At 35.0% G+C, this 15,171-nt stretch overlaps 1 protein-coding gene across 2 annotated transcripts in view; it reads left to right on the plus strand.

Moving 5' to 3' along the window:
- fam184ab (family with sequence similarity 184 member Ab) overlaps positions 1-15,171 on the plus strand; it is a 254,481-nt gene that overhangs the window by 223,533 nt on the left and 15,777 nt on the right. For both annotated transcript variants that reach the window (XM_087298716.1, XM_087298717.1), the window contains exons 16-17: positions 11,253-11,370; positions 13,008-13,112. In XM_087298716.1, coding sequence (XP_087154842.1) covers positions 11,253-11,370; positions 13,008-13,112 — 223 coding nt within the window. The remainder of the gene's footprint in view (positions 1-11,252; positions 11,371-13,007; positions 13,113-15,171) is intronic.

Genomic DNA, 15,171 nt, shown 5'->3' on the forward strand with positions numbered 1-15,171 from the left:
CTGATTATCCTCTCATTTGGTATTCACCGTTCCACACAGATTTCTTTTCACCTGCTTTCTTTTGCTTTCATTTATTTTTGGTAATATTGTTTAATTATATGCTTCACAATAACATTGTTTTAATAGGAGATTAACTCTCCATGTATCTATAGTTACCTGATGATCTGGGACCTTTAGTCTGGACAAACTACTGTGTATAGTTTTAGATAATTTTTAGATAATTAATTTTTTTTTTTAATGTCAATTGTTTTTAAGAACATTTTTGTTGAATAAAAAGTGTATGTATATAGTGTAAGTAAAAGTTTAATATTTAGCTTGTTTTAAGACATTTTTTTTTTAATTTGTGGCAAGAAAATGATTAGTTTGGTGTGGTCAGAGAAAAAAAAAAGATAAATAGTGTTGAGCCCCAAAAAGTCATGTGAAATAAAAATAAAAAAGGTAAAGAGGCATGTGGACAAAACACATAATTTAAATCAAGTATTTTTAGCATACCAAAGTCATATTTATGCATATAAAATATATTTACCCAACAACAAAACTGTGGCTAATGAAAATGGCGAGTGCCTAGTAACATTTTAAAACTACTAGCCACTAGTGGCTGGTGATCAAAAAAGTTAATGTGAACCCCATTTACATTTATATGTTTGCCTTCAAAGACTGAGCTTTCGGATGCAGCCAAAGACTAGAGAAAGAGAGAAGATGTGATTTCTCTGAAATGAAAAAACACAAGATATCTCAAAATATATCTAGTGAAAGCAGGCGACCCTGTCAGGGCAGCTCAGATAAGAGTAAGCAGATGCTTTTTGCTGCAAAACATGCTGTTTGTGTGTATTTCCAGGGTTATCCTGAGCCCTGAGAAGCGACACCATGCATCTGGAGAAAACCAGTCTAGGCTCTGAATTGGCTCTTTAAAATGCAAAATTATGCATGTCTAAATAGCAAGCACTCTTCTCCATCATTTAAAGAGGTCGTGAGCTGCCTTTTTTAATGTTGTAACATTCTCTGGATCCACTTACAGTGTTATCAAGAGTTGTACATCAAAACACAAATTGTGACTTGATTGTAAATAAATCCTAGGGCCAAGTTCTCATTGATGCATTTGAACTTTATGAAAATTAAAGTTCATCCTTGTGTTGGGATTGGAAACAAGGCAATGCACAGCCGCTTGTTGTCTTCAGAGTTTTTTTATTGTTTGGTGTCTGTGTAGAAGTAGGTTTTGCTATTCTTCTGGTGAGGTGGTATACTGTGTTTCAATTGTTGCCATCAGGATGTCGTTTTTCTGACACTGTATAACAATAATTAATATTTTACGGTACAACTCCTGTTTTTACGTTACTGTGATGGTTGGGTGTAGGATTGGCTTGGGGGAAGGTGTTAATAAAATGTAATAAATGGGAAATTTTATAAATAATATAAATAATTTTGTTAACTTCTAGCCACAACCATAACTGATCTAGCAATAATCGGGTGTATTGTTCACTAAGTCAGAGATTATTTAGTAAATGCCTTTTTCATCTCCAGAAATATGTTCAGAAATATTTCAAAGCTGAGATTTAGTTATTGTAATGTGCATTTGGTTTCCAACATGCACTGTATTCAGTACACCAATTACACCAGACTAAGCCATCTGACCAATCAGAGCAGAGTACACAGTGTTTATTTTTGTTTACTTATGGTTGTGAATTGCATTATGGGAGCATGATCTCTGCTCTGTCGAATTTTGATGTTGAAAATTCAGCCCTACAGTTTAACAAATGGACTCTAATTGACATTTTAGTTGTCTGAAATAATACAATGTGTTAGAAATACTTTATAGATGAATGAGTCTTTAAAATAACAGAAACTGGACTGGCAGTTTATTACAAGCTTTTAATACCATAATATACGACACCAACCCAGACAATATATCACTTTAAACCTTTAGAAATGTTAATAAAAGTTACTTTTTCAAACGTTTCTAGGTTAAAAGTTGTTGGAAGTAAGATCCCATAATGCAATTCAAAAGCATAAATAAACAGGGCAAAAAATAAATAAAAACATATATCACAAAATATGGAAAACTGCTAATTTATGGAATTTTTTTACACTGTTGACTCTAGGGAAAAAAAGAGACCAGATGATTGAACAAATTTTTACAGATGCTGTGAGAAATAAGCTGATCCAGCAGTGTATATTTTGTGCTTAAGGGTTTTTTTTTACCATAAAAATGTAAAATCATTAAAAGAGATGTCTAAAACTAAATCAGGAGCCTTTAAAATAGCATGATAGGGATACCCAAACACACAACCTACTTCACACTTGCTGAATGAAATCCAATCCTTGTGTCTTGTTAAGCGCTGAAAATAGTACCTGTTTTTTTTTTACCTTTCACATTTTCACAAAATATAGTAGTACAGTATGTTGTGGCATTTTCCTCTGTCATTATCACTAATCCTAACCTTGAAAAAGGGATTAGGCCTAACATCATGTGTCAGTATCACAATATCATCAGAGAATTTAACCTTTTTTTAAAAAACATTGCTCACAGAAAGATGCATGTAATATCTCTGTGGGAGATTTTCTGGAGATAATGCGAGACTTCACCTTACAAAGTGTTGTCTAAGTGTGGTTTATTTATAAACAAATTTTGAGAGGATCACATGTTTATGATTGAATATGGCTGGTACCGCATCAGCTCTGTATATTGCACCAATCAGATGAATACCGACTCACCATAAATAACCAGAGTTTTCCACTCCAGTCATCTTCGTCTTAAAGAATCCCCCCTTCCACCCTTCCTCCTCCCTTTCTCTGATAGGGCGGCACAGCGGCCCAGAGGTTAGCACTGTTGCCTCACAGAAAGAATGCCATTAGTTCGGCCCCTCACCAAGCCGTTCTGCGTTTCTGTGCGAAGTTTGCGTATTCATGTGGGTTTTCCTCTGGTTTTCCAGTTTCCTTCCACCGTCCACAGACATACATCATAAGTAAATTGACTAATCCTAAAAGCATTCTAAGACAACTCTTAGTCAGATATATCTCAGCACGTTCATAAGCAGGGGAGTTCTCGAGAACTACCTGAGCTCAAACTCTTCTCTTGCCCTTTAAACGGGAGGGAGCCCCGGGCTTGAGGATAATCTGAGCTCAGGGCTCTCTGCTGGGACAGCATGCTAAATACGCTTTATTATCAATCATCAGCTAAGAGTGAACTCTTAAAAGAGAAATTCTACAGCATACTCAAAAATTATATTATACATATATACATGATATTTCATGTTTGCTTGGTAGAAAAAAACACAGTTTTTTGGTCTTAAAGGCTGATTCTATATATACGAATGCAAAATAACCTAAAATTAGAGTTTAAGAAAAGCCACAATTGGGATTATTAATTAGCAAATAATATTAAAAATGTAAACATTAGCTGAAGTCGTCACATGTTATGTAGACACTATAGTCAGGCACGCTCACTCATGCTGGTGTTGTTAATCTGGCAACCTGTGTTTGCATGGAGTCGTTAAAGGAGGGGACGGGTGAAAAAGTGTTTTGAATTTGACCTGCAATACCTAGTTCAACCACTGGGTGTCAGTCTCACATACTGCACCTTTAAAGAAATAATTCACTGTAATATCATTTACTGACATTAAAAAAAAACTTTATAGGTCATTTTCTTTTGTGAAACACAGCAGGAGATCTGTTCCACCTAAGGCTGAGGAATAGAGCTGTCAAAAATACACCATGAAAATAGCACAAAGGTACTCCAAGTGGCTAACACATCATATTTCCAAGTCTTCAGAAGTCATAAATCTATAAATATCTATGAAGTTATAAATATACAGCAGCCAGTGTATAGATGATTCAAAATGCTTTTTTTTTCATCAATCAAGCCTGTAAAAAAAAGAACATTTCAGTCATGATCTCATGATTTGTGTTTTCCTATATTTATTAAAGGGATAGTTCACACAAAAATGAACATTCTGCCATTATTTACTCATCCTTCACTTCTTTCAAATCATCGGTATCAGTAGGACAAACAAATACGACCCAGATGGGTTTTTTTTTTCTACATTTATGGGTGTTGTATCAAAAATGACAGAAACTTGCAGTATTTTGTGGGGCGTTAAAAAAAAAAAAGAAGAATGTAGAAATGATTTGACATTACCAGATTTAAAACAACTGAAAAGCTTCCTACAGATACAGATTTTTTTCCCAACAATGCAGCTTTTAGTTGCAGGTTAGTAAAAAAAAGTAAATAATTTTGTTAAAATAAATTGTTGCACTACCATCGTATTTTCGAGGGTGAATAAATGTTATGTGGGACATTTATTCACTTGATATTTCTTGTCATGCAGATGTCCCAGTTCTCTTCTGTTTACCCTCATTTCTGCTTTGCATGTTATCCATATACATATGGTTTGAATGGTATGCTTTTGTTGAAGACTGGCGTATATGAACAGAAGGTGTTTGTAGGTGTATGTACTGATGTATAAATATAGAGAGTTAGTAGGGTTGAGATCTCTTTGACTGAAGATATTGCTGTCGGAGGTGACCTAATTTAGGTTTACTTGAACGGGAGCACCAACAAATCCAGCTATTGAATAGCCTGCTGTAAAAATAGTACATATGACTCTCTGACTCCTCTCAATATTCACAGTGTAAACTAACAATGAATCATTTCGATTCTAAAAAGCATGTGTCATGACGTGGGAAGGCCTTACAACCCACAAAATACAAAGAAAAGATGGAGAAGTGTTTTAGACATTAAAAAAATATCTCACTCAATTAAAATTGAGTGTCTTGATTAATATTTGATCGAATCTGTCTGTTGAAAATTAATAGTTTGCGCCTTCTTTAGATGAAGGAATGCTGTTAAAAGATTTGTTCGTCTACGACAGAAAATTCTGTAATTTATTTATTGTTCCAGATTTATATAATTTTCTTTTCTTACTGATATGCAAAAGGAATACATTTATGCAGCTCTTTTTAATTCAATGCAGATAGAAGCTGTCCAAAAATGAAAAAAAAAACATAATAATATTAATAATTAATAATTAAAAATATTGGATGTTTCTATTCTGCTTCAAAAACATTTGATTCTTCAATCTTTTTTATTCCTTTAAATCGCAGGTCTCAAACTCAGTTCCTGGAGGGCCACAGCTCTGCACAGTTTAGTTCCAACCCTAACTAAACACACCTGATCAAACTAATTGAGTTCTTCAGGCTTGTTTGAAACCTACAGGTAAGTGTGTTGACGTAGGGTTGGAACTAAACTGTTCAGGTCTGCAGCCCTCCAGGAAATGAGTTTGACACCCCTGCTTTAGATAGATTAGATCAGGGGTGTCAAACTCAGTTCCAAAAGGGCCGAAGCCCTGCACAGTTTAGTTCCAACCCTGCTCCAACACACTTGCCTGTAGGTTTCAAACAAGCCTGAAGGACTCAATTAGTTTGATCAGGTGTGTTTAATCAGGGTTGGAACTAAACTGTGCAGAGCTGCGGCCTTTTTGGAACTGAGTTTGACACCAGTGGATTAGATTGACCCTTTTCACAAGACTGTTATGACGCATTTAACGGTCATCATAATCTTAAATGCTTAAAAGTTTTTAATATTTAGATTTGTTTTAAACTTATGAACATTCATACGCATTAATAAATATATTATTTCATCTGTGGTGAAAAAAAGAGGGTAAAATACACACACACACACACTGATGTAACAGCTGAAAGCCTCTGAGGGGTGTTTATTTACAAGTGAAATCCGATGTGTATGTGAGAGTGCTTCCTTCAGTCCCAGAAAAGTGCCGGGCTTTGGTGGTGATGATGAGGTTTTTGGTTCCGTGAAGGGGTAGCAGCGGGGGCGAACGCTAATCAGCTACTCGATTCTGCGAGGTAGAGCAGAGAATAGTTAGCATGGAGGTTACTTGTCAGAATGCACTCACTCACTTGTCCTCTCGTGCTGTCTATATAGGTCTGTCTTCATGAGCGACAGGATGCATTAGAAAATAATAAATTACATAAAATCCAACCTGAAATCTCACACAGAATTTTAAGAATAGATTTCATCAAGTGGTTTTTACCAGATTTCGTATTGGGCATACTAGAATAACCCATGGTTTTATGCTCCAAGGTGGAAACCCTATAAGTGTTTGTGCTGCACAACTCCCCTGACTGTAAAGCACATTTTACTGGACTGTCCTGCTTTTAATGATTCTGATGAAGAATAGCATTGTTTATTTGATTTTTAGCACTGTTTTTCAGATGAAGATGTTCATTTAGCATGTTTCTTAAAATCTGCAAACAAATTATGACATTTTAATGCCTTAGAAGAGTCAAAAACCTACATACAGCACCTTTAAAGGATATAGCAGTCAGCCTGGGCTTAAACAGAATGAGGTCTCGTGTGAAGCAGTCAGAAATTGTATCCCTCAGCGTTTCGTGAGCGAACATCTCCAGGTGTCCCTGAAGAGCAGAGATACACAGCCTGCTAATTAAACATAACACAAACCTATTGAAATGACAGTCCTGTCCTCTGCTCAATTAATTATTATGACAGCCGAGTTTCCCCCAAACTGAGTCCTCCAGCAAGTTTTAAATTTCAGTCTATTTAAGCCTCATGAATATTTCATGTGTGCGGTGATCCTCATGTGCGGCGCATGGGCTGCGCTACTGTAACCGCTCGAGTGCACTCTGCAGGCTACATCTACTGGGTTTCGCTGCTGTCGTTTTAAATGTATAAATAGGCTTGATGGGAGCTGTGTTTATTTACTCAGATGGAGACATTCAGTGAACCGCTGTTATCAGCCTGTTTAAAGGGGTCAGAGTTGGTATAGTGTAGTTTTAGCTTTTATCTAAAGTGAACTTTTTTAATCCATTAGCAGTAAAATACTTTAATTTACTTACCCAGAGATGGGTTGCGGCTGGAAGGGCATCCGCTGCGTACAAACTTGCTGGATAAGTTGGCGGTTCACTCCGCTGTGGCGACCCCGGATTAATAAAGGGACTAAGCCGACAAGAAAATGAATGAATGAATGACTTTAATTTACTTGGTCTGTTTTTTTGGATGGATGGAGCCAATTTATGGACGGACGGACGGACGGACGGTTGAAACAGATTAAAACATTATAAATATATAGAGACATGGATAATCAAAGATGGTAAAAGGATATTGTTTATATATGTATGTTTATATGGATGGATGGATGGATGGATGGATGGATGGATGGATGGATCGATGGATGGATGGATGGATAGATGGATGGATGAATGGATGGATGAATGGATGGATGAATGGATGGATGGATGAATGGATGGATGGATAAACAGCTAAAGTTTGGATTGATAAAAATGATGGATAGATGATAGATGAAAAAAGATTATAGATGGATAGAGCTGATAAACGGATGGATAAACATGATGGATAAATGGATGATTTCCTAAAAAGCTGATGGAGGAATGGTTGAATGGATTAAATGATTTATAAAAAGAGGTGACGGATGGATGGATGGATGGATGGATGGATGGATGGATGGATGGATAAACATCACTGAAGTCTGGATGGATAAACAGCTAAAGATTGAATGGATAAAGATCATAATCTTGTTGAAACAGATTAAAAACTTTATAAATATATAGAGACATGATAATCATAGAGGGTGAAAGGATTTTCTATATATGTATGTTTATTTGGATGGATGGATGGATGGATGGATGGTGGGAGGAATGGATGGATAAGTGGATGGAAGGAAAGATGGATGGATGGATGGATTGATAGATAGATAAACTAGATGAATGGATAGATGAATACACAGATGATGCATGGATTAATTTAGTTTTAAGAGTAGGGGAGTGTGAATGTAAGAGGGCAGAGCTTCTCAGTCTTAGGTTAATATACTGTTTAGTCTGAGTATATAAACATGCCTTTAGTTGTCGAAACGGCAACATTTTCCTCTACCTGCAGATTAAAACTATTCAGGAAACAGACTTCGATTCATTAGTACAAACAGTTGTGAAGTCATTAGGGAAGGATTTTGTTTGAAAACAGCCATCAATCTTAACACCTAATACCTCTGGGAAAGCATCTTGATGCTCATTAAACATTCATCACACATTTTCAAAAAACCTTTCAAAGATGCAGAAACGGTGGAGATATTGATCCTCAATGACAGCGGAAAAAAAACAGTAGATGAAAGAATGATGGAGCGACACACATTCAAAGGTGCTGATGAATTTAGTCATCACACTGATCTAATGCGAGGAAGAGAAAATGAAAGGTAGATGCCAATATCATCACACTGATCTGATCAATGCGCTTAATTAATTCTGTGTGCGAAGCCCATCAGCTTTGCTTTCTGACTGAGCTGAAGTGTCAGAATAGTCAACTTTCTCTCTCAGTAATGAGTCACAAAACCAAACAGATGACAGACTGATTGTAAACAGAGAGCTGATGGCTCAGTTCTGAACCATCTTAAGTTGCTGAGCATCCTAATCATGAAGCTTTGAAGTGCTCTACATAGTTAGCTCTACAAAAGTTCCGTGAATAACCCTTTACTTGCGATTTCATTTGCTTTCGGTTGTTTTTAATTAGCATTTTGTTTAATTATTAGTTAAGTATCTCAGTCATGCTATAACGTAACAGATTGTAGAGAAAGAAATGTCTGCTCGTCTGATTGACAGGAACAAATATATTCAAATGTCTTCAATCTGTGGAAACTATCAACTCTAGTCTTCAGTTCTTATTTTCTATTGGGTTCAGGTCAGGTTTTTGCCTGGGCCATTCTAGTAGCTTCATTTTCTTTTTCTAAAAGCAGGCGAGAGTTTGGGCTTTGTTTTGGATCATTGTCTTTGCTGAACTGTCCACTCTAGTTTCATCTTCATCATCCTGATAATGTTGATGTTGGACTGAAGCAGCTAACATGTATTTACAATGTTGAAAAGCAGAGGGTTGCTGAATAACTCCTAAAAAAAAATTCAGCTGCTGTCTGGGCTTTCCATACCTTTTATACCTGCCTTTCTTCATGTGTTCAATACTTTTTCCCTGCGTCCTTTGAATTGACCACACATCCCTTCATTTCTAAACTAGTTAAGTTTAGTATTCTTAGTATATATGGATTGCTTGAGTTGTCACTGAAATCTGGTGTAAAATTCAAATCAACAACACATTTAGAAATATTTCCTGAAACAAATGGAGACGTGTCGAATAATTATTTTACCCGATGTATATACCATTCAATACTTTACATTTATAAATTACTATTTGTATTTTTACAAGGAAACAAATCCACATTTTATAGTTGCATGGTTTTGATGATTATTATTATTATTATTAATATTATTAATATGATTATTATTATTATTATTATTATTATGTACTTTTTGAATAAATTGAGTTCATTTATAAACCTCTGTACAACAAATCTCATATTGATAGTTGCTAAATGCTAATGATAAAATTTAAAAGCACTCTAAATGTTTATATAATAAATTTACACCAGACACTTATAAACAATCTTTATTTCTGGGAAAAAACAGTCTTTGAGCACGATAAACCACCTGTAGGACACATTCCCTCCTCTCCATATGCACCAGACACATTCTTATCAACACTCAATGTTTCTGGAAATGTTGTGCTATTCTTCATGTGCTCTATGCAGGTGAGTGGGCTTAACAAACTACCTGTAGGACACTCTCTTTCCCCTCCATATGCCTCTTCTTATTAATACCCCATAATTCTGGGAAAACATAGTTGTGGTAAGTTTTCAAAAAGTACTAACATGGGCACTTTTTTTAGTGTAAAGAACATCTTAATATACTAAAGAACTTTTTTTATGGGATGTAAAGATGTAAAATTGACATATTTTGTCCACATATTACATATGTAAAAGAAGGAAAGATAAGTCCAACACATAACAAGCCATCCCTTACAAGACCTGTTTAAACTGTAGTGTATGATGAAAAAGAATATTAAAACATTACATACAAAAGATGCATTAATCCACAGGGATTTTGTCAAGGTAACAGATGACAGATTTTGTCAATTTTTTCTTTTCAAACAATAAAGATTCTTATTTCCCGTCTTGAGAATTTGGTGGGCATTCAGGGCTCTGCTCTTAAATGGTTTAGATCTTATTTGAAGCTTTTGTGTTAATGCTGGTCAGACCTTTTCATCCTCCAGACCCCTGACATGTGGAGTTCCGCAAGGGTCTATCATTGGACCTATTTTATCTTCTTTATTTATTTTACCTTTAGGATCTATTTTTTTAGTATATGGGGTGGCTTTTCACTTTTATGCTGACGACACTCAGATTGATGTCCATTAAGTAATGATAAAAATGGGCTTGACTCCCTTATTAGATGTATTATCGAGGTTAAGACCTGGTTGTCGTCATTTTTTTTTTCAATTTCAATAAAGAAAAAACTGAGATGGTCTGGTTTTGGTGATCCTAACCCTCTGCATTTATTAGGTTTTGGTAAGCTATCAACTTATCAAAAACCTGTTGTTAAAGACCTCGGGTTTCATTTCAATAGTGATCTAAAATTTAACAAACAAGTCAATTCAGTTGTTAAATACAGTTTTTACCATCGACGACTTGTGGCAAAAGTGAAGTCATTTCTCTCTTTTAATGACCTTGAGAAGGTGATACATGCTTTTATTTTGGGAAGACTTCACTATTGCAATTCCGTGTATGTGGGTATTAGTCAAAATGCCCTAAATAGATTGTAATTAGTACAAAATGCAGCTGCAAGACTTCTGACAGGGATTCGCAAGTATGAGCACATATCCCCAGTTCTTTCCTCTCTGGGCTGGCTGCCTGTTAGGTCACAGATTGATTTTAAACTATTAATTTTTGTTTTTAAATCCTTAAATGATCTGGCACCACCTTACTTATCAGACCTCCTACATGTGTATAATCCTGGTAGGGCACTGAGGTCTTCTGATCTGTTTATTCTTTCTGTACCAAGATCCCAGTGTAAGCGAAGTGTGGATCGGGCTTTTGCTGTCATCGCACCAAAACATCAGACCATCAGACAATGCTCCAACTCAATCTGTTTTTAAAAAGCTTTTGAAACTCCATCTTTGTTTTTTTAGCATTTTAGCCTTTGATTTGCCATATGTTTTAATTATTAAAACATATGGCAAAAATAAAGTAACAGTATAAAGTAGAAATCGTTTCTCCAATCCTCAGTTTGTTTGTAAGAGACTCCATTTTTTACTTCAAAACAGTAGCAAAAATTTTGTATCTGTAGTTAAGCATATCTTAAAGAGACGTGTTTGCACATTTCAGGTTGGAGGGAACAGAAGATAAGTTTCGCAACAGAGAGAGCAGACCTGAAGATCTGCAGACGATAGCCGAACTGAAGGACATGGTGGCCGAAAGAGAGGCTTTGGTCAAGAAGTTGGTGGTAAGAACCCATACTCATTCGCCATGTCTCAGGTCTGTGGAATTTCTCTGCTGTAGAGTCCATATAAGCTCTTAAACCTGCACTGAACACAAACAACACATCATTCACTGATAACAACGACAGTGCTGGACATTTAGCATCCTTGATTCAATATTTCAGATTGAAACTGCACTGCATGCTGGATTTTTAGATTTGGAGTATTTACAGAATTGAACTGATCTGTTTTGCTCACTTTCATGTGGCAGATGTTTGATTAATGGCTAAACAGAACACTTTGTTATAGTTTTTGTGTTGTTTTTATTCATTTGATTATATTTAACAGAATATGTATATGAATTATTTACTAATAATTGTTTATATGTGTTAATAAATTCAAATGTTATAATGGGTTAAGGGAAAAAGTATTTGCATGTCAAGATTTTGATGACAATGCCTTTTTTATGAACTGTATGTATAGAGATTAAAAAACAGAAACTGGAGCTTAAATATTTCCCAAATAATGTTTAACAGAGCAAGGAAATTTCAACAGTATGTCTGATAATATTTTTTTCCTCTGGAGAAAGTCTTATTTGTTTTGTTTCGGCTAGAATAAAAGCAGTTTTTAATTTTTTAAAAACTATTTTAAGGTTAAATTTTTTTTTTTTTTTGATAGTCTACAGAACAAACCATCGTTATACAATAACTTGTGTAATTACCCTAACCTGCCTAGTTAACCTAATTAACCTAGTTAAGCCTTTAAATGTCACTTTAAGCTGTATAGAAGTATCTTGAAAAATATCTAGTCAAATATTATTTACTGTCATTATGACAAAGATAAAATAAATCGGTTATTAGAAATTAGTTATGAAAACTAATTAAAACTATTATGTTCAGAAATGTGTTGAAAAAATCTTCCCTCCGTTAAACAGAAATTGGGGGAAAAAGAAATAATTATATAATTTTAATAATTAATAATTCTAATATATTATTAGGCTAATAATTCTATATATTATTATTTTATATATTATAATAATTATTAAAAATGATTAGCCCTTATGTGAAATTTGTATTCTTTTAAAAAATATTTCCTTGTTTATTGAAGATAATATTTTTTACTTAATCATTTTAAGGCATAATAGATTTTATAATCAATTTCTAATAAATCGTTTGTTTTGTCTTCGCCATGATGTATTTAATTTTTAATAGTTATTTTGCAGGATACTAGTATTCAGATTAGTTAAGTTAATTAAGAAAGTTATTTGTACAACATGTGTTTGTTTTGTTCTTAAGAGTGCTAATTATATTATTGACCTTTAAAAATTATATTAAAAACCAGACAAACTCCTTTTATTCCAGCCAAACTAAGACTTTCTCCTGAAGACAAAAATAAATATAGCAAAAACTGTGAAAATGCCCTTGCTGTGTTAAACATCACTTAGGAAATTTTAGTAAAATATTTAAAATTTCACAAGAGGGGTAAGAATTTTGCCTCCAACTTTACATATAATGATGTAATTTTACCTTCACCAGACTCTTACATAGAAGCTTTGAGTTAAACTTGCAAAACACACACTGGAAGCTTCTTGTGTGAAGTGCTCTTCATGTTCTGAAGACAAATGATACTCCAAGAATACAAAAACAACTACTTCTCCTTACAGGATGACAAAAAGTTTTACCAGCTGGAGCTTGTAAACCGAGAGACCAGCTTCAACAAAATATTCAACGCAAACCCCAATGTTGGTGTTATTAACCCTCTTGTCAAGGTAAGATTTCTCCCTAAACTGTACTACTGTCTGTTCTTGTGTGTTGCGCTGCTAGTTGGTTAGTTTAAGTGAAATTTAGTTGCTTTTCCAAAACCTAGTGATCTGATTATTTTACTTTGGATGCTGTCAGTTCACATGGGATATTCTCTTTTGATGTAAAATACCAGTCTTTCATAAATAAAATGAATTAAATGCATACTTTCTCTCGGCATCTCTTCAAATATACACAAAGTAAGCAGCTCACTAAGTTTTGGAAAATGTGAGGTTGGTGCATTTCTGAATGGGGCTTGATAGTTTTTCTTCAATGTCATTTATTGCACCGTATCATAACCAGGAATGACGCAATAAACTGAAAATGTTTCATAAATTGCATTTTTACGTTGCTAATCGGAGTTCCCAATCAGCCATAACAGTGACAAGATACTGAGTCAGTCGCTTGGTTTCACAGTAAATTCTCAATTCTGTTGCGCTGATGTGTATATAAACAATAGATCTGCTCTTGAAAAATGACAATCATAAGAAAACGCTGAAAATTTGTAAAATAAAATCAAGTTGTTGTGCCTGGATATGATGCAGTGCTGCTGGGGTGCAGTTAAAGGCAAGACATCTGACATGCTGGACTGGAGTTTATGCTGGAGCACACACACACAGAGAAAGAGGTTTATCAAAGGGATTGTTCTCCCAAAAATGAATATTCCAGTATCAATACTCACCCTAATGTCATTTCATGCCTGCATGTAAAACAGACTGTATTAGATTCTACTGAATGATTGCTTCCATGCATTTGTAATAAACGCTGTATTTCTATAACATGCAATACTAATGGATGATCCATGCGTAAATTAATAGTTTTGACTTGCAATATTGCTGTATGACCTATGCTAACATTTATTTAGCATTTAGTGAAGATTACTTTTGTATTAGCATTATATCTGTAATATTTATAAATGGCTTTTAATTTATTATACCAGTTTTTATTGGAAATAATTTTTTATCTGCTTTTGTCATAATTTTATTTATTTATTTTTTTTTTTACTTAAATTGGTACTTAATTTAAATGTACCTAAACTATTACATAGTTTATTTTGGATTTTTAATACATTTCAGACTTTTCATTTATTTATTAGACTATAAATAAACTAATAAATGATTATATATTCAGTGGGTATGAACAGTATTTAATGTACACACAGCACCCCATATTGACAGAAAAACACAGATTTGTTGACATATTTTGCAGATTTATTAAAAAAGAAAAACTGAATTATCATGTGGTCCTAAGCACGCACTCACACAATGCTATCCGAACTATGCCCAGGCGCGTTTCCTGGATCGTTTAAGAAGTGTGAGTGCTCTGAATCAGGCTCAGGCGCAGTTGAGTTGGTCAGCCCTGGCCTGGTTGGAAGAGATGTGCCACTTGGGCCACTTGAGCGCGGTTCACTTGGGCTTTTGCTTGGTACTCTTGTAGTGTGAGTGCAAAGTGCGCTTGAGCCTGAAACTGAAGACGAGACGTGGCTTTTGAGGGACTGCTTCATATGGATTTATTAATCATTCTTTCCCTCGCTGCACAGCAGCTGAACTTTCAGCAAACCTTCTAATACCTGCAGCACAATGACTTTTATGATTATTTATGAGCGTCAAAGTTGGCTGACCTGTTCGGCGACAGTTCAAGGCAACTGTACATAGTGTGAGTACACCCTAAGTGTTCAGACCCTTTGCTCAGTATTTAGTAGAAGCACCCTTTTGATCTATGACAGCCATGAGTCTTTTTAGGAAAGATGCAACAAGTGTTTCACACCTGGATCCTTCCATTCCTCCTTGCAGATCCTCTGCAGTTCTGTCAGGTTGGATGGTAAATGTTGGTAGACAGCCATTCTTAGGTCTTTCCAGAGATGCTCAATTGGGTTTAAGTCAGGACTCTAGCTGAGCCATTCAAGAACAGTCACGGAGTCGTTGTGAAGGTAAACCTTTGATCTGGTCTGAAGTCCTGAGCACTCTGGAGAAGGTTTTCAGCCAGGATATCCCTGTACTTTGCAGCATTAACTTTCCCTTCATTGCA

Source organism: Danio rerio, chromosome 20, assembly GCF_052040795.2.
Source record: "Danio rerio strain M-AB ecotype USA chromosome 20, GRCz13ab, whole genome shotgun sequence".
Taxonomy (NCBI): Eukaryota; Metazoa; Chordata; class Actinopteri; order Cypriniformes; family Danionidae; genus Danio; species Danio rerio.